The 20,169-nt window shown below is 40.4% G+C and overlaps 1 protein-coding gene across 1 annotated transcript; it reads left to right on the forward strand.

Moving 5' to 3' along the window:
• The first annotated feature begins 1,652 nt into the window (after positions 1-1,652).
• SPO11 (SPO11 initiator of meiotic double stranded breaks) lies at positions 1,653-14,725 on the forward strand. The gene is made up of 13 exons (XM_046678151.1): positions 1,653-1,783; positions 3,479-3,592; positions 4,857-4,945; positions 5,355-5,421; positions 5,653-5,761; positions 6,115-6,198; positions 6,892-6,928; positions 7,262-7,371; positions 10,067-10,166; positions 10,472-10,509; positions 11,416-11,492; positions 14,001-14,112; positions 14,606-14,725. The coding sequence occupies exons 1-13, from the start codon at positions 1,653-1,655 to the stop codon at positions 14,723-14,725; spliced, it is 1,188 nt and encodes a 395-aa protein (XP_046534107.1).
• Positions 14,726-20,169: the final 5,444 nt, after the last annotated feature.

Below are 20,169 nucleotides of genomic sequence, written 5' to 3' on the forward strand. Positions count from 1 at the left end.
CTCACCTGCTGCCACGCCCTCATCTGGAACGGGGGAAACTGAGGCCAGGGGGTAATTCCTCCATCAGAGAGGCCCCCAGGAAACTATGACACGGTCCCAGCCAGACCCTCAGCAGGGCCTCCTATCCTAGTGGGAAGAGCTCCAATTTGGGTCAAGATTTACCTCTCAGCCCTGTCACTCACTGCGCTGCAAGGTTGCACAAACTGCTCGACCTCCCCAAGCCTCAGTTTCCTCATGTGGGAAACGAGAATAATTTTTCCACTTACGGTTGTCGACGGAGAACACGCCTCACCCTGCCAACTTCGTGGTTTAAGCCGTATTCACCTATTTGTCCTCAGTTCCCATTTCCCCTTAGACTGCGGGCTCCCTGAGGGCAAGGACTCTGCCTGCCTTGTTCACAGCTGTGCCCTCAGTGACTAACACTGCCCAGCGCAGGGCAGGCGGCGAGGTGGTGTGTGTGATAACGACAACAAAGACCTCAGCACAGTGCTTGGCACTGGCAGCCATGCTTAAGAACAGAGGGAGGCCATTACTATTTAGGGTAACCAGGAACCAAGGGGACAAAATAGTTCTCTGGAGTGGGCCTGCTGTCAGCTGGCTCTTCTGGGGCAAAGGCCCCAGGACCCCATCCCTGCAGGACCTGGCCCCCGCAGGCCGTGGAGCCACCTTACTCCAGGTTCTCTCCCCACTGTCCTCTCTCTCAAGGACGTGGTCCCCAGAGGCACGACTCCTCCCTGGGGCTTCAGAATTCCCGTCTTCTGCTCCAGAAGGCTGCCAGAGAGTAGGGGGAAGGCACAGCTCACCAAATCTGCAAGGGGAGGATGTGGTCCAACGGCAGGATTGCTGGATAACATACTGGACGTCCACTTAAATCTGAATTTCAGATAAACACTGAAATAACTTTTTAGTCCCCAAGATTGCATGGGACCTAGTTATCCTAAAAAAACATAATTGCTGTTTATCTGAAACTCAAATTTAACTGAGTGTCTTGCATTTTAATTGGCTGCATCTGGCGGCCCTACAAAGTGATGGAGCCAGGATGTTAACTCAGGCCTGCCTGAGCTTGTGGCCCTCACTTCTCTCCTGCAAAACCACCACCATCAAGTTAGGAACCTCCTGGGGTGGTTAAGAGAAAGAAAAGAGAGGCGGCTGAGTGAAACGGGCTTTGTAAGCCCTCAAGCACTATATAAATGTTAGTAAGGGCAGGAACTCTGCCCTGATCACAGCTGAACCCAGTGCCTAGAACTGTATCTGGCAACAGATCGCTATAACTGTTTTAATGAAAAATCGCTGGTACTATTTTCCGTAAGCAGTCAACAAAATTACATAAACCCATTTCTAGGAAATCTAGCTCAAACATCGTACGCACACCCCGCTGGTCCCGGATACGCCAGACCATGACCCAGGAAGAACCCAACACTGTGTTCACCTGACACAGGCCTGCGCATGCGCAACCGCCTCCATGTGCTATGCTATGCGCATGCGTGTGTACAGCCACGCCTGGTGATGAGGTGTGCGCATGCGTGGGCCTCAGCGGGAAAGCGCGGGAAGAGAGCGCTGCCCTGGCGGCAGCCCGCTGAGGTGGCGCTCCGGGTGGGCGGTGGCGGCCGAGCTGGGTCCTGCTCTTGGAGCGCTTCCTGCCGCCTGTCCTCATGGCCTTTGCGCCCGTGGGGCCTGAGGCCTCGTTCTTCGCGGCTGTGGACCAGCACAGGGCTTCCCTGCTGGCCGCCCTGCGGGGCGGCGGCGCCGAGCGGGCGGGCGGGGGTCCGCGACCGGCCTCCAGGTACTCGGAGCTGTGGCCCCCTTGACCGCCCGCCCCGAACCCCAAAAGGGTGTTCCTTCAACTCCCCTTTTCTGCTGTTAACTCGTGTTTTAAACTCAAAAAGCCTGGACAGCCCCCTTGATGTCTTCTAGAATGTTCCTTGTGCAGTGTTCCAGGAGCGTCCCAACTGCTGGGCTCGCAGGGTTCCTGCGATCCTTACGGGTCACGCAGTTTAGGGCGCCGTCTGACTTCGGGATGTTGAAAAAGTTTGGGGGGAGATAAAATTTTAGCTTAAGTGTTCAAGATTTATTTTTTGGGAAGAGAAAGGGAGGGAAGATGAATGTTGTGAGTTCTCACTCAGTAAGTGTGTTTTATCAAAATGAACAAGGAAGTCGGCGCATTTTAGGTGGTTTCTAAAATGTCCGTGCTTCAGATGGTTTGCGGTCGGGCAGCGCGCTGCCGGGGCCGCCGCCCGGCTGGTCCAGCCCGGGGCTGATTGATGGAGGCGGCCCGGGGATGCCCTGCAGCACGGATGCGGGCGGGAGGGACCGCGTTTGCCCAAGATGCCCTGTTGTTTTGCTCCCTTGATCCGCTTTTCGGTTTATCAGCAAAGATTTTTCAGTCTAAACAAATTGCTGTCTTTAATTTTTAAGCCCAAGCAAACTACCAAAAAACAAAACAAAAAGGCAAAAATCCACAAGCAAACATTTTCACAAACGGATTCCGTTGAGGGACATTCCTGGGGAAGGGACGGGAGGCTGGAGTCCTCTGTCTGGGTTCCAGAAGTAAATTAATCCGATTGTATCTAGAGTTGGTCATAGTGCTGTCTTGCCACTTTTTTTCAAACTCAAAAATGAGATATTTGAGTCAGCGTTTACCTCTCAATATTACAAAATACTGAATGTTTTGAAATTTATTTTCTGATCCGTGCGTTTTCACTGAAGCTCTGAAGTTTCTGTGGAAATCAGAACCGTCCAGGCTTTGGCCATTTTCTAGGTTTGATTTGGTTTCTCTTCCTAGGCATATGCTAATAGCATTTATAACCCAACAGCATTTTTTTAAGCTGATGGCTTGTGAAATTAAAAGTCAGCTGACAGAAAACTGGGCTAAGTCTTAACATTTTGCTGTAAAGTGGTGTAATAGTTGCCAAGACTTTTCATGATAGTGATTAAACGTTTTTCTTTTTGTGCCACTAAAATTCAGAAGGGCTGATTTAAGGCATGAGATCAGTTAGGGTAATGTGCTACAACAGCGAGTGTTCCTTTTGAAATACTTTTGCATTGCATTTTGGGAGAGAAATTAAATTCAAAGCCAGTATTACAAATTTTTAATTAAAACATTTATCAGTAGTATTTCAAGTCAAGGAGTTTGTATTCAAGTAGGTTAATGTGAACATTAAATAGATTAAAATCTATTTATAAATTATATTGTCTAGTCCTTAATCTGAAAGGGAGATATTACTTAAGTTGGTAATTGAGTAAAATTACAAGCGAATGAAATTTCTCTGTAAGTAAACACTGTAAATACAGTTGTTGTTTTAATGCAGTACTGATGTCAGAATTTAGTGGGAGAGACCATTTTTGACAAGAATTACCTAGTCCTAAAAAACAACCAATGAAACAAAAATTTATTTCACTATTGGTCTGGGGAAATGTCACATATTGTAGAGGCCTAATTTAGAATAAAGATTGAATCATAGTGTGTTTATTGTTTCAGTTCTCAGGTTCTTGCATCAATAGAAAATGTTATCCGAGACATAATCACAAGCTTGGCAAGAAATGAAGCTCCTGCAATCACCATCGACGACAGGTCCAGCTGGGAAAATATGAAGTGGGCATTTTGCATTTTTTCTTTTTAAATGCAATATCTATGTCATTATTTGAATTTATTCAAGTTACAGTTCCAGTTGGATATCATTCTTTTTATTGCCTTTACTCTGTCAAAAAGGATTTAAGGAAGTTTACAAAATCACATACCATAGAGGCAAGTTCTGTAAACTAGAAGTAGGTGTGAAAGATAAGGCCAGGAGAAAACAATGCTAGGAACGGAAAATGGAGCACAGAAAGAGGTGAGAACTCAAAATGCACATGATAAAGGCTTACAGTCCTGCTAAAAATAGGCTCCACACTCAGATCTAAGCTTTCCAGTGCTCCAAGAGGGAGATGCGGCCAGTGGAATTCTCGTCTCACTCTGCTTGCTCTGGGGAGCCGCAACCATTCCTGGCACCGGGACCTAAATAAATGTGTCCTGAACAGAGAGCCCGTTTCAATGGCCCTTTTTCCTGGCAGATCCCCCCCGCTAAGTCCTGTGCCCAAGAGGGTCAAATCAGCACACGGCTTCATCAGAGTCCTGGAACCTGGTTATATGGTTTGTGTTTTGCAGATCCTCAACCTGTAGAACCTTTCCATTGAGTAAGGAAATACGCTACGAAAATAGTTCTCAGTAGGAGTTACAGAAACAGAATAAAAGTAATTTTGAGGCTCTTTAGTCACTAAGTATTCTTTTATGCTCAATATAATTAATGGAAACTATGAACTTTTGCGTCATATTTGCAAGATGGACTTCATCCGGCCGTGAGGCAGTGGACATCTGGCCTATTTGCCGGGTGCCTTCTGCCACCTTTAGGCCAGGCCTGACGTTTCAGTTTAACAGCCTAATATAAATCGTTATTTCATTTAATGTAACTTCGGAGGTAAATCAAATAAGATATTTCAAAACAGTATTAAATTGAGTAAAATTAAGTGAGTAAATTATTGAAGTGAGCAAAATGCTGATTAAAATTGTGAAATAGTTGAAAATAGTTCACATACACTAAATGTCTTCCCGGGAAAGAAATACACACACAGACATGCACAAAAACACATCATAATCAAAGGTATTTAATTCGTTTATTTTACACACTTTCAGTGCCTCTGTACGTCCCAAAACTAGTTGCCTAATTACCACCTGGAATTATCTAAGCTCTTAAACAAGGTTGTGCCAAAGCTTCAGTGCTGACGTTGAGAAGAAATGTGGGTTTAAATGATGTATATTGTGTGGTGTCCAGAAGTTAATTCTTCTTTATTTTATTCCCTTGCTTTAAACAAAATGGCAGGTTTGAAGATTCTGTGGGTCTTCAGATGGTTTCTCCTTGTACCACAAGAAAAATCAAAAGCGATTCTCCAAAGTCAGTTAAAAATTTTGGTAAACTAATCTTTCTTCTCTTTCAGTAATGAAATAATGAATTTGGTTACCTTCTGGGTTTCCGTCGTTCCTAGTGAAAGAATTTTGCTTGTCCTCTGGTGGACCACCCTTGTACGTGAAATAAATTTATAGAATTTTGCATTGGCGATAATCATGGAAGTAAATTATAACTCTAAAATAAATTTTCGATCTGCATGGTTCAGTGGAAAAGTACTGTCGGTTTTGCTGTTCATACAGCAATTAACTTTATCTGATTCTTCAGGCCATTTTTATTTTCTGCTTAACACTTCTCCTTTGGAAAGATGTTTTTTTTTAATGTTATGGAAAGTAACAGGGGACAGGTTAGCAGAATGGCTTGAATTAGTGAGAGAAATGATGAGTAACTTGTTTTTTATATCTTATTTTCCAGCGCTAATTCTTAAAATATTGTCCATGATTTACAAATTAGTGCAGAGCAACACTTACACAACCAAGAGGTAAATACGTCGTTCTGGTAAGTTACTCTTGAAAATGCAATGTGAGGTTTAGTTGGATTAACTTTCATTATATGTCTTGAAAGTTACACAAGACCAGACTATGGGTAATAAGTTACTTAGTCTATATGTTGTGTTTCATCCAGTTAAAGCTTTCTTCAAATAATACTCCAATACTTGTTATATTCCAAGAGTCTATTGTTAATTCAAAATGTATATTTTAAATTTTCATAGAGACATATATTACACTGACAGCCAGCTGTTTGGTAACCAGACTGTTGTGGACAGTATTATCACCGACGTTTCTTGTATGTTAAAAGTGCCGAGGAGGAGTCTGCATATAGTAAGTAGCACTTCATACAAAACATTTTGTTTTAAGACAAAATGTTTATATAAAAATTGTGATGGAAGAATAAATGTAACCTGTGCCTTCTTTTAATATTATTTGATACTATATTTTTCTCACTATGAATTTAAGTAATCTTCTCAATATATTACCGTGGGTGAATGGACCAAAATAGATGAATGACCAAATATTTTTTATTCCTAAATATTCTTACATATTTTCCACTTCATTTCTTAAATTCCAATCTGGGCTAAAATACATATAATTTAGCAGGTGAACATGAGGAATGACTTAGCAACATAAAATATCTTAGTGAAAAAAGTTTCAAATATGTCTGGTTTTTTTTTCAGTTATCTACTTCAAAAGGTTTAATTGCTGGCAATTTAAGGTATATGGAGGAAGATGGCACCAAAGTGTATTGCAGCTGTACAACAGTAAGCATTAATGTTTTCACATGCTTTAACTCTCTTTTAGATTCTTTGTTTTTGAAATGTATTTTATTTCCTGCTTTGTCAAGTAGTTTGGAGCTTAAGATTTTAAAATAAAACTGCAGGATGAATAGGTGTGTGCGCTGTGGGGTTGCACATTACATAAGTTCAAAATATGCCAGTTGTCAAACGTCATATTGAAATAAACAAACATGCACATTCTTTCTTAAAACGCTGTTGATTTCGGGTAGAGTGTGGCTTGACCATTTTAGCATAGAGATTTGTATAATCTTCATAACATTTCCTGGCCCCGAAATTCTTATGTTTACTATTGGACTATTTGCTAGGCTTTAGCAGTAGAAAGCTGACAGGATTAAACTAGGCAGCGGTTTGGAAAGGGGCACAATGATGCCTGTGAGCTCCTTCATAAGGGAGTCTCTCCTTCATCAGTTTCTGCTTTTTAAACCGCATTATCTACAAAGTTTCCAAGAAATTCCCACCTGCTGGGCAGTAGTTTGGGTCAAGTGTCTGTTGTCTGACTGAGGAGTCAATCTGTTTCCTACTGTTCTCTTAGGGAGGATAAACCTCTGATAACTGGTATATTCAAAGAAAAATGAAAATATAGGATTTTTGTGATACATTTTTAAATGTGGTTATACTTCTTATTTAAAATGAAAACTGTATTGTTTGTTACCTTAGGCTGTTGCTGTACCATCTAATATCCAAGGAATTTGGAGTATCCTTTGAGTGGGAAAACTATTTAACCTTCTAGGATGTTCATTCATTATTTTGGTAAACCAAGCTTTCATAACATGTAATGAACAAGTGAGACCATATAGTGGTCAAGATGAAGACATCGCAGTCCCTTCTTTAGAATTCTTTTAGGAGCTTACTATCTGGTAGGAAAGACAGATATCTAAATATATGAATAGATATCTGTTTATATATTTGAGGGTGAAAATGGAAATACTCTATAGCTGTTTTTGAATTGACCTATACGGAAACATTATTTAGTTGGTGGTTAAACTGAAATACTTTTGCTTTCAATTTATCAGCCTTAACTTCACAGATTTAATCACAGATGCGAAATTTCTATTAATCGTGGAAAAAGATGCGACATTTCAGCGACTCCTGGACGACAACTTCTGCAGCAGGATGTCTCCGTGCGTCATCGTCACGGTATGTGACCTGCTCTACTGTAGTTCCAAGACTCACGTACTTCTCTGCTGACTGGTAAGAGGGGATCGTAACATCATCTTTACGGCTTGCTGAGCGTTCTGTTCTCAACGTGATGTTCGGGGTTGCAGAACAAGAATTTCTAAGGTGTTCATGTAAACGTCCTCAAATCTGACTAAAATCGTGATGATGCTCTTGCTTCTTAAATACCAGTGACTTTCCAGAACCACAGCGAGGTTACGGGGGCTCTGGGTCACCCTCACACCATTCCCGCTGGGGCTGCTTGTCTCAACTTTAACGTGGTCACGCTGGGGGCTTTGGACGGGGTTGGGTGAACAAGAGCTGCTCCTGGTTCTTCCTCACACGAGTTTGTGTACCAGGGTAATAGCATTAATTCAGTCAAAAGGAACCTGCTTTTTTTTTGGTGAGGAAGATTAGCCCTGAGCTGACATCTGTGCCACTCTTCCTCTATATTTTGCATGTGGGTCAGCTCCACAACATGGCTGATGAGAGGAGTAGGTTGGCATCCAGGATCCAAACCTGCAAAAATGGGCCACCAAAGTGGAGTGCATGGAACTTTAACAACTTGGCCATGGGGCCGGCCACCCTGCTCTTTTTTTTTTTCACATAATGTGCAAAGAATAGCAAAGAACACAGAAGCATATGTCGAGATAACACATGGGGAGATACAGGCGTTGGTTAGCAAAGGGGAGTAAGCTGCCCACTGCAGGGTGATGTGGGCTGAGTTCCTGAAACTGGGTGGTGGACGACATCTGCTGGAGCAGGACAGAAAGAGTGGGGATAGAGGAAGCTTGCGGTGTGAGTCGGGGAATGCTGACAGAATAACAGAATGTGTCAGGTTCCCTTCCCCCATCCCGGCCTTCTGCTTTTATAGATCCGGATAAAAACCTAGTTCTTTGAAGGAAAAAGAGCTCATCTACTTAAAATTCTTCGGGCTTATTAGATTAGCAATAAGTAGATGCTTGTGAGGCATGTTTGTGGAAGCAGTGAGGAGGGCGGCCCTGGAGAGGAGGTGGGGTGTCCGGCACCTGTACGGAGCCTTGGAAGGCCTGGCCACTCCCAGGGAGGCATCCCGACTTAGTGCAGAAATGTCAGGCACTTAACAGAAGTGTTTGGACTAGTGACAAAGGAACTGGCAAGGGTTAGTGTGGCAGCGTCCTCGTTAGAGCGAGGGGGCTCACTGGAGTCAGGGGCCTGTCAGCAGGCTGTCAGGTGGTGATCTTGCTGTGAGGATGAAAGAGGGATGACTAAGGAGAAAGAACTGAAACAAAGGATATTGCCAAGGTCAATTCGAAAGGACTTGGTGACCACGGGATATGAGGAATGAGTCAAAATGACTCCAGTGTGTGGAACCTACCACAGTGTCACCATTGATAGCTACAGGACAAGTAGCAGGAAGGACCCACAACTAAAATATACAACTATGCACTGGGGGAGTTGGGGGAGAAAAAAACAGGAAAAAAAAAAAAAAAAGAAGATTGGCAACAGTTGTTAGCTCAGGTGCCAATCTTTGAAAAAAAAAAAGAAATATGGATTTGAGACGATAGCATTGCCATAGTGCCCTAACTCTGTGTGACGGGCACGTTTATCCCAATTTTATAAATAAAGCCACAGCCTAACAAGACTAAGAAACTGGCACAGTATCACCCACTAATGATTGGCAGGGAGGGAATTCAAACCCAGAGCTATGTGATAAAAACCCCATTCTTGGGCCGGCCTGGTGGCGCAATGGTTAAGTGCACACATTCCGCTGTGGCTGCCCAGGGTTCACCGGTTTGGATCCCGGGTGCAGACATGGCACCGCTTGGCAAGCCATGTTGTGGTAGGCATCCCACATATAAAATAGAGGAAGACGGACATGGATGTTAGCTCAGGGCCAGACTTGCTAAGTAAAAAGAGGAGGATTGGTGGCAGATATTAGCTCAGGGCTAATCTTCCTCAAGAAAAAAAAGGAAAAGAAAAACCCATTCTTAATTTCTGCCTGCTTCCTTCTCTGCTCCATGTTTCACTGGATTTTCTGCTTTTCTCTCTTAACAGTATTGTAATGCTCTTTAAATTACTTTTCTACATAATTATTCTTTTAATGACGTCATAATATTGTCCTGCCACTTGGGTTTATAGAATCCCAAATTTAAACCAGGCACTCCGCTAAGTGCTTTATGACTATTAAATAATTTACTTCCTATAACAGCCTGATAAGGTGATACGAGCCCTGAGCCACCAAGAGGTTTGTGACTCGTTCCGGTTCGTGCTGCTGAGACGGGGCAGAGCCGAGATTCTGCCCGGGCCGTCTGCCCCGCAGCTGGTACATATCACCGCCGTGCTGTGCTGCCCCTCCCTGTGTCTGTTGTCAGATATTTTGGCTATTTACAGGAGTTTGTGTCATTTGAAGTAACACTGCAGTGGACATCTTTTCCTAGGTAGAATTTTCATTATTTCCGTTTCTGCTGAAATATATCCTAGGACTGGGAAAACGGAGTCAGATTTATGAATGGATGTGGGCTTTTTCGCCCTGTTGTATGTATTGTACAGTTTTTTCCACAGTCAGTGCCAGTCTTCTACCACCTGAAACTTAAGGTGAGGGAATCCAGCTTTTAAATTATTAGTAAGTAAGGATATAGTTTTATCGATTTCACTGTACTGGAATTAAAATGCGTCATTTCAATTATGTTTTCAGGGAAAGGGAGTACCTGATCTGAACACAAGACTTCTAGTCAAGAAGCTGTGGGATGTGTTTCACGTTCCTATTTTCACTCTGGTAGACGCTGATCCACATGGTAATTTATCGTGGGACTGTTTGAAACAATAGTCATAATTAAATCATATTTGTAGTTGTGTTTTTCTGCTCTTAGAACACTCTCCTAAAATATTTTTAAAGAGGATGATTTTAGATTAAAATTAATGACTAATTCTTTGAGGCAGTTTATCGTTCTTTTTGCCATATTAAGCTGAACCATAAATTTTTCTCTGGTAATGCCTACGAAGATAAAATTGCAGATGTTAGATATAATTTGAGAATGCAATTTATCTAACCTGTAAGATACAAGAAGGCTAATTTTGACAGTAACTTTCTTTTTAACAGGCATAGAAATAATGTGTATTTATAAGTATGGATCTATGGTAAGTATGGAAAAGCACTTTTCTTTTTCCCACTGTTGAGGTATTTTATATTCATTGGGGTGATTTCTGCATTTACTTGTGAGCCCCTGGGAATCTGAGGGCCCTCAGAGATACCAGTGGAGCTACTGCCCTAGCCTAGGCCTGCCTGGTTCAGTAGCTGTGATTCCAGCTCCCGGTGTGACCAGTGTGACCGCAGGTGACAGAGTGGGGTTAGCTGTGGGCACGAGGCATTGTTATCCTCCACTCTCCCTGCTGCCCACGTAACTGCGGGGCTGTGGGGTGACAACATTGTCTGATCGCCAGATATGCTCTGAACATGCTGTATAGCCTTGACTTCTGACTTTGCCAGTTCCCTTTTCTCCCACCACGAGAGAAATGAAAAGACCACCAGAGTCTGCAACTGCCGTACATGAGTGGTTCTCAAAGTGCAGTCCGGGACCGTGAGCCTCAGCATCACCGGGGAGCTTGTTAGACATCCACATCTCGGTCCCCATGTGGACCTGTGAATCTGAATCCCTACGGCTGGGCCCCAAGGGGTAAAGTTTGGGAACCACTGGTAGACACCTTGAGTGTCCCTGATGTGTATGTTTACAGCAGGTGAAAGGGATGGTGGAGCAAGGTGTTAAGATATGGAATCACACACAATAATAAGTGCAGGCCAGACGGGTTCATTTGTAGTTTTACTTTATAGAAAACCAACAGAGCAATACTGTAGAGTGGTTTTAAAGCCTTCACTGAAAGTCCAGCTTAGTGAAGCTCTGGGTGATTTTCTTATTCTGTGGGCTCTGGGGGAGTGAAGTCTTTAGTATTTGTCCTTCTTAATAAGTAAAAAATTTGGCTGCAAACCAAGTATGCTAGTTCTCTGCCATTTAGTCTCACCTAATCTACTTTTGCTCTTTGTTCCAGTCCATGTCTTTTGAAGCCCATAATCTCACAGTTCCGGCTATTAGATGGCTTGGGCTCCTCCCTTCTGACATTAAAAGGTTGGACGGTTTAATAGAGCCGGGATATGTGAAATGATGACTCTCTGTCCTGTGTAACAATAAGCTAAACAGTCGTTACGTTATGAGGGAACGCTCCTGAGGCTCCTTATGGGTATTGTTCACTGCGACTCAGGATTACATAATTATGAATTAAATGCATCAGTGTTTCTGTTGCCACTACTGAAACACTGAACAAAAGAATTTGGTTAATTGAACTTCTGCTAGCTAGAAAATGTTTTTTGTTTTACTTTTAATGTTAAAGTATTTTGTAAATTTCTTTACACTTAGAAAGTGTAAGATGTTGATTCCAATTAAATGATAATCATTGACAATAACATTTGCCATAGGAATCAATTTTATTATAGATTTAAAATTTTAATTTCATAAAAAAATCTCATTTTAACACTACTTAAAGTCTGGGAACCTAAAGGTTGGCAAATTTACTATATATGTTCATTATAGAAAAAAATATTAAAGAACAAGATAAAAAAGCACCTACAGGTGAACCACTTTACCCCTGTGGGTTATTTTCTCTGCCTCGCTGTAACTTTTTTCGCAAAAATGGGGTCACGTTCTCGTGTTATTTTGTAATCTCCGTTTCTCACACGGCACGATGTGACCACTTTTCCATATCAATAAATACATTTCTCTTCTGCGACCTCATTTTAATGACTCCTATTGCTGAGTTGGAATTCCGGATGTACAGTGTTTATTCCACCAACCCCTCAAAGTTGGTCATTTGGGCGGTTCCCAGATCTCTCCTGGTAGGCAGCGCTGCGACGGGCCCTGTAATTCAGTCTTTGCCCACGGCTCTAGCTAGTCCTGTAGGCTGAGCTCCCAGAATTTCTGGGTCAAAGGGTGTGCACATTTTTAAGTCCTCGACTGCCCTCTGGATAGGCTAATTATTTTGCTTTCCCTGCAGAGTAAGAGCCCATGTGTCCCTCAGCACAGGACATTATCACTTTTCTTCATCTCTGCTAATGTTGCTAATGTGATATTTAAAAATGTTTTATTTTTGTTTTAATTGGCCAGTGAGAATGACCTTAAACATGTTCATTGGGTTTCTTCAAGCAGTGAGCGTGCTAACAAGTGCTTGTTTCCTAAATAGGGGATGAGTTTTGGGTGACCGCCACTTCTTACAAAATGAGGACACAAAGGAAAACATTCAGTTTCTGATTTCTGAATATTTACACTCTAGTGAATCGAAGTTTTCTTCATTTTAGTGTATCTGTCATGGTCAGAGTCCCTTAGGGGTGATCTATTTGTGTGATGATCATTTCTAACACAAATTCAGGACACGTGATCTGGTAATTGTTAAGGTGGGGGCCTGCAGAAACTCTAGCTGCATCTCATAAATTCCGTCAGTGCCCGCAAAACCCTCTCCAAATCAATGTACAATCAAAGAGAAACACTGCGGCAGCCACACAAACACAGCTCCAAGGGAAATCCTCTGGGCCTCCCTTTCAATCAAATTCTCACCCTGTCTAGGAGCTGCCACTGGCAAGTGGTCATAATTATGGGGACATTGAAAAAGACTACTTGAAACTGGAGCTTTACTGGGAAATCTGGGATTTGTGACTTCAAAAAGTAGTCCATGCCATAAATCCTGGACTTCTCATTTTCTGTTTTTAAAGTATACCAAGATAAAATTACAATCTACTTTTTAAAAATTTAAAACTAGATAGGGATGTGTGTGCATGCTTGTGTGCGTAAGTGATAGACTAACTTCCAAGGCCCAGAAAATTCTCAATGAATTACAGAGTTAAGGACTCGGGAACCTAAAATCTCACAGTGAATCTCGCTGCTGGCCATGCATATCAGCACTCATGGCTTCAGGACTGGAGCTCTGGGAGCTGCCTCGGTGTCGATATACATGATGTTGGGCTGTTGGCATTTGTTTTATAACCAATGTCAGCCTCCTTGTCATCATCCTGTTAGTGTGACATGAAGGGAAACAACACCTTAGAACAGATTTCCACTATGAACTTGAACACTTGCTGTTCTGGGATAGATTCTCAAAATTCTGGATTTAAAAGGTGGATCTGGGGGTCATCCCCGTGGCTGAGTGGTTAAGTTCGTGCACTCTGCTTCAGCGGCCCAGGGTTTCTCCAGTTCTGATCCTGGGCTTGGACATGGCACCACTCATCAGGCCATGCTGAGGTGGCGTCCCACATGGCACAACCAGAAGGACCTACAACTAGAATATACAGCTATGTACTGGAGGCCTTTGGGGAGAAGGAGAAAAAAAAAAAAGAAGATTGGCAACAACTGTTAACTCAGGTGCCAATCTTTAAAAAAAAGGTGGATCTATACTACTTTTTTTTTTCTATTGAGTTAACGGTAGGTTACAATCTTGTGAAATTTCAGTAGTACATTATGTACTAATTTTCTTATCTGTTCTTTCTGAGTTTCTTGAAATAGCACAATAAATACAAATGACATATATATGACCTGCAAGTTATAGAAGCACTTTGTTTTACTGATTTTTTTCATCTATTTTTTTCCCAGATTAAACATACCTAAAGATGCTTTAATTCCATTGACAAAACGGGACCAAATGAAACTTGACAGTATCCTGAAAAGACCTTATGTCACTTGCCAACCATTTTGGAGAAGAGAAGTATACTACTTTTTAAAGTTCAAGTGTTGTGTGCTTTATCACCTTTTACTTTACTAGTGGCTGTTCAAGTAACATTTTGAAAATATCCTCCTTGGAATTTTGTATAACCAGCAAGGAGCGTGGGGGTTGTTTGACAGCAATTGGTTGCTGAAACACTGAATTATGAATGCTAATAGATAAGATCAGCTGGATGGAGCTAATCTATTTTTATCCTCATCCTTATATACCCATTGTCTGTGGTTGTATCATAATTTATGGGGGGAAAAGAGGAGACAGAAATTATAAAGACCTCAGACCATTCCTAGTTATCGAAGGCACCCACACTGAGCATTCTCCTGATATTTTTAGCTGTAGCAGCTCTAGAATATTCTGGTTGACTTAATGGCTATTGCCCATGGTTTTAGAGAATAAAACAAGTATAGATTTACTAGTTTGAGTTGACAAGACTGTAGCAAAAGACTCTGGTATGACTGCATTTTGCTTTTATTGACAGATGGAAATCATGGCCGACTCTAAAATGAAGGCAGAAATTCAAGCTTTGACCTTCCTATCATCAGATTATCTTTCCAGGGTGTACTTACCTAACAAATTAAAATTTGGAGGATGGATATAAAAATTTATCAGAATATATCTTGTGATTGCAGAAAGTTTTTCATTGGTTTTGTTTTCAGAGGTAGATACTGTGTTGGAAAGAACATATATTCTTAACTCTACAGAGGTAAAATAATTATCCATTACTTATATTTTTTGTCGAAACAAATGCTGTACTCTGATTGTCTTTAGAAGGCTTTATTTTATCTGTCTCTGTAGAGATTGATTTCTGTCTTATGTGTTCTAAAGTAAATTATAGAAGAATTTATATTATTTTGACTTCTAAATTTTATTTGAAAAAATATTTTATGCATATCATCAAAGTCTACAGAAATATTTTATTTACTTTCTACAATACAACTAATGTTAAGGCATGAAGTATCTTATTAGTAATAAAGATAATAATAACCTAAATGTGAGAGGTTGCACGTGAACTCTAGTGTCCCGCCATTTCTTCTTAGTTACATTTTCCTTCGCCTTCACAGTGTCGGGCTCACACCCGGGTCATTCACTTGTGAAATTAGTGAAGTTTATTATGAATAAATATTTGGGTTGATGTAGTCTTCAGCACTTTCATTTTGTTTTTGAGCCTACTTTTTATTTTTTTTAATTTATTTTTTTATTGAGTTCATAATAGCTTACATCAATGTGAGATTTCAGTTGTACATTATTTCTTGACTGTCACTACATAAGTGCTCCCCTTCACCCCCGGTGTCTATCCCCCACCCCCCAGTAATCACTGAACTGTTTTCTTTGTCCATGTGTTTGTTTATATTCCACATATGAGTGAAATCATCTGGTGTTTGTCTTTCTGAGTCTGGCTTATTTCGCTTAGCATAATTCCATCCAGGTCCTTCCATGTTAGTGCAAATGGGATGAATTTGTCTTTTTTTCCTGCTGAGTAGTATTCCATTGTGTATACACCACATCTTCTTTGTGCAGTCGTCAGTGGGTGGGCACTCAGATTGTTTCCATGTCTCGGCTATTGTGAATAGTGCTGCAGTGAACATAGAGGTGCATATGTTACTTTGGATTGTTGATTTCAAGTTGTTTGGGTAGATACCCAGTAGTGGGATGGCTGGGTCATACGGTGGTTCTATTTTTAGTTTTTTGAGGAACCTTCATACTGTTTTCCATAGTGGCTGCACCAGTTTGCATTCCCACCAGCAGTGTATGAGGGTTCCCTTCTCTCCAGACCCTCTCCAACATTTGTTATTTTTAGTCTTAGTGATTATAGCCATTTTAACAGGCATAAGGTGGTATCTTACTGTAGTTTTGATTTGCATTTCCCTGATGATTAGTGATGTTGAACATCTTTTCATGTGTTTGTTGGCCATCTGTATATCTTCTTTGGAAAAATGTCTGTTCATATCATCTGCCCATTTTTTGATTGAGTTGGGTTTTTTTCAATTGTTCAATTGTGTGAGTTGCTTATATATTATGGAGATTAACCCCTTGTCAGATATCTGATTTGCAAATATTTTCTCCCAATTGGTGGGTTGTCTCTTTGTTTTGATCCTAGTTTCTTTTGCCTTCCAGAAGCTCTTTAGTCTGATGGATTCCCACTTGTTTATTTTTTCTTTTGTTTCCCTTGTCTGAGAGGACATGGTATTTGAAAAGATCCTTTTTAGTTCAATGTCAAAAGAGTGTACTACTGATATTATCTCCCAGGAGTTTTATAGTTTCAGGACATATCTTCAAGTCTTTGATCCATTTTGAGTTTATTTTTGTGTATGGTATGAGATAGTGGTCTACCTTCATTCTTTTGCATGTGGCTGTCCAGTTTTCCCAGCACCATTTATTCAGGAGACTATCTTTTCTCCATTGTATGTTCTTGGCACCTTTGTTGAAGATTAGCTGTCCATAAATGTGCAGTTTTATTTCTGGGCTTTCAGTTCTGTTCCATTGGTCTGTGTGCCTGTTTTTGTATCAATACCATGCTGTTTTGATCTCTATGGCTTTGTAGTACATTTTGAAGTCAGGGATTGTGATACCTCCAGCTTTGATCTTTTTTCTCAGGATTGCCTTAGCAATTCGGGGTCTTTGTTTCCTCCATATGAATTTTAGAATTCTTTATTCTATTTCCGTGAAGAATGTCATTGGGATTCTGATTGCGATTGCATTGAATCTGTAGATTGCTTTGGGTAGTATGGACATCTTAACTATGTTTATTCTTCAATCCATGAGCAAGGAATCTCTTTATGTCATTATCAGCTTCTTTCAGTAATGTCTTATAGTTTTCATCGTATAAGGCCTTCACCTCCATGGTTAAATTTATTCCTAGGTACTTAATTTTTTTAGTTAAGATTGCAAATGGAATCATATTCTTGAGTTCTCTTTCTGTAAGTTCGTTATAGGAGTATAGAAAAACTGATTTTTGTAAGTTGATTCTGTACCCTGCAACCTTACCATAGTTGTTAACTATTTCTATTAGTTTTGTGATGGATTTTTGGGGCTTTTCTATATATAAGATCATGTCATCTGCAAACAGCAAGAGTTTCTCTTCTTCACTCCCTATTTGGATTCCTCTTATTCCTTTCTCTTGCCTAATTTCTCTGGCCAAAACCTCCAGTACTATGTTGACTAAGAGTGGTGATAGTACACATCCTTGTCTCGTTCCTGTTCTCAGGGGGATGGCACTCAGTTTTTGCCCACTGAGTGTGATGTTGGCCATGGGTTTGTCATATATGGCTTTATTATGTTGAGGTAATTTCCTTCGATCCCCATTTTCTTAAGAGTTTTTATCACAAATGGCTGTTGGATCTTGTCAAATGCTTTCTCTGCATCTATTGAGATGATCATGTGGTTTTTATTCCTCAATTTGTTGATGTGGTATATCACATTGACTGATTTTCAGATGTTGAACCATCCCTGTGTCCCTGGTATGAATCCCACTTGATCGTGAGTTATGATCCTTTTGATGAATTGCTGAATTCCGTTTGCCAAAGTTTTGTTGAGGATTTTTACATCTATGTTCATCAGCGATATTGGCCTGTAGTTCTCCTTTTTCATGCTGTCCTTGTCAGGCTCTGGTATCAGAATGATGTTGGCCTCATAGAATGTGTTGGGAAGTGATCCATCTTCCTAATTTTTTGGAATAGCTTGAGAAGAATAGGTATTAAATCCTCTCTGAAAGTTTGGTAGAATTCCCCAGGAAAGCCATCTGGTCCTGGGGTTTTATTCTTTGGGATGCTTTTGATTGCTGTTTCAATCTCTTTCCTTGTGATTGGTCTATTTAGATTGTCTGTTTCTTCTTGACTCAGCTTTGGGAGGTTGTAAGAGTCTAAGAATTTATCCATTTCCTCTAGGTTATCTGTTTTGCTGGCATATAGTTTTTTGTAGTATTCTCTTATAATCCGTTGTATTTCCATGAAGTCTGTTGTTATTTCTCCTCTTTCATTTCTGATTTTGTTTATTTGAGCTTTCTCTCTTTTTTTCTTTGTAAGCCTGGCTAGGGGTTTGTCAATTTTATTTATCTTCTCAAAGAACCAGCTCTTTGTTTCATTGATCCTTTCTACTGGCTTTTTTTTGTTTCAATAGCATTTATTTCTGCTCTGATTTTTATTATTTCTCTCCTTCTGGTGACTTTGGGCTTTGTTTGTTCTTCTTTTTCTAATTCAGTTAGGTATAATTTGAGATTGCTTATTTGGTTTTTTTCTTGTTTGCTAAGGTATGCCTGTATTGTGATGAATTTACCTCTTAATATGGCCTTTGCTGCATCTCATATGAGTTGGTATGGTATGTTATCATTTTCATTTGTCTCCAGATATTTTTTATTTCTCCTTTAATTTCTTCAATGATCCATTGCTTGTTCAATAGCATGTTGTTTAGTCTCCATATCTTTGTCCATTTCTCAGCTTTTTTCTTGTAATTAATTTCTAACTTTATAGCCTTATGATCAGAAAAGATGCATGTTATTATTTCAATTTTTTTAAATGTATTGAGGTTTGCCTTGTTTCCCAACATATGGTCTATCTTTGAGAATGTTCCATGCGCACTTGAGAAAAATGTGTATGCTGCTGTTTTTGGATGGAGTGTTCTATATATGTCTATGAAGTCCAACTGGTTTAGCTTTTCATTGAATTCCACTGCTTCCTTGTTAATTTTCTGTCTGGATGATCTATCCATTGATATGAGTGGGGAGTTGAGGTCCCCTACTATTATTGTGTTATTTTTAATATCTCCTTTTAGTTCTGTTAATAGTTGCTTTATGAACTTTAGTGCTCTTGTCTTGGGTGCATAGATATTTATGTGTTATTTCTTTTGTTGGAGTGTCCCTTTGATCATTATACACTGCCCCTCTTTGTCTCTCTTTACCTGTCTTATCTTGAAGTCTACTTCGTCTGATATAAGTTTGTGACACCTGCTTTCTTTTGTTTGCCATTAGCTTGGAGTATCGTCTTCCACCCCTTCACTCTGAGCCTCTGTTTGTCATTGGAGCTGAGGTCTGTTTCCTGGAGGCAGCAAATTGTTGAGTCTTGTTCTTTAATCCATCTCACCACTCTGTGTCTTGGTATTGGAGAATTCAGTCCATTTACATTTAGGGTGATTATTGATGTATGAGGGCTTAATGCTGTCATTATATCACTCATTTTCCAGTTTTCCTGCATTTCCTTTGTTTCTCATCCTGTGTGTTTTGGTCTACCCATTGAATTACGTAGTTTTTTATGATGTGTTTCTTTGTTGTTTCCTTATTTATTTTTTGTGTCTCTGTTCTGTTTTTTTGTTTAATGGTTACCCTGAGGTTTGTATTCAGAATCTTGTGTGTAAGATAGTCCATTTTCTGATGGCCTCTTATTTCCTTAGTCTAAACCCATTCAGTCCCTTTCCTCCTCCCCTCCTAAGTTGTTTTTCTCATATCTTATTCCAACTTGTGTTGTGAGTTTGTGATTAAAGTGACGAGATTGTTTTTGTTTTTGGTGTTTTCCTTCCCTTTAGCCTAATGCTATAGTTGAATATTTGCTATTCAACTATATCCTGTTCTGATTCTGTCTACCTGTTTATCTCCCTACTCTGTGTTTTGTGACCCCCTTCTCCCTTTTTTAATTTTTTCAGGTATGAGGGCCTTCTTGAGGATTTCTTGGGGGGGGGTAGTCTTGTGGCTATGAAGTCCCTTAGCTTTTGTTTGAGAAAGATTTAATTTCTCCTTCATATCTGAAGGATATTTTTGCTGGATACAGTATTCTTGGCTGAAGATTCTTGACTTTTAAAGTTTTGAATATGTCATTCCATTCTCTTCTAGCTTGTAAGGTTTCTGCAGAGAAATCTGCTGAAAGTCTGATAGGGGTTCCTTTGTAGGTTATTTTCTTCTGCCTTGCTGTCCTTACTATTCTTTCTTTGTCATTCATTTTTGCCATTTTTACTACTATATGCCTTGCAGTAGGTCTTTTTACATTGACAAATCTAGAGATCTGGAAGCTTCTTCCATGCATATTTACCTCTCTTTCCCTAGATTTTGGAAGTTCT

This window comes from Equus quagga, chromosome 12 (assembly GCF_021613505.1).
Source record: "Equus quagga isolate Etosha38 chromosome 12, UCLA_HA_Equagga_1.0, whole genome shotgun sequence".
In the NCBI taxonomy this organism is placed as follows: domain Eukaryota; kingdom Metazoa; phylum Chordata; class Mammalia; order Perissodactyla; family Equidae; genus Equus; species Equus quagga.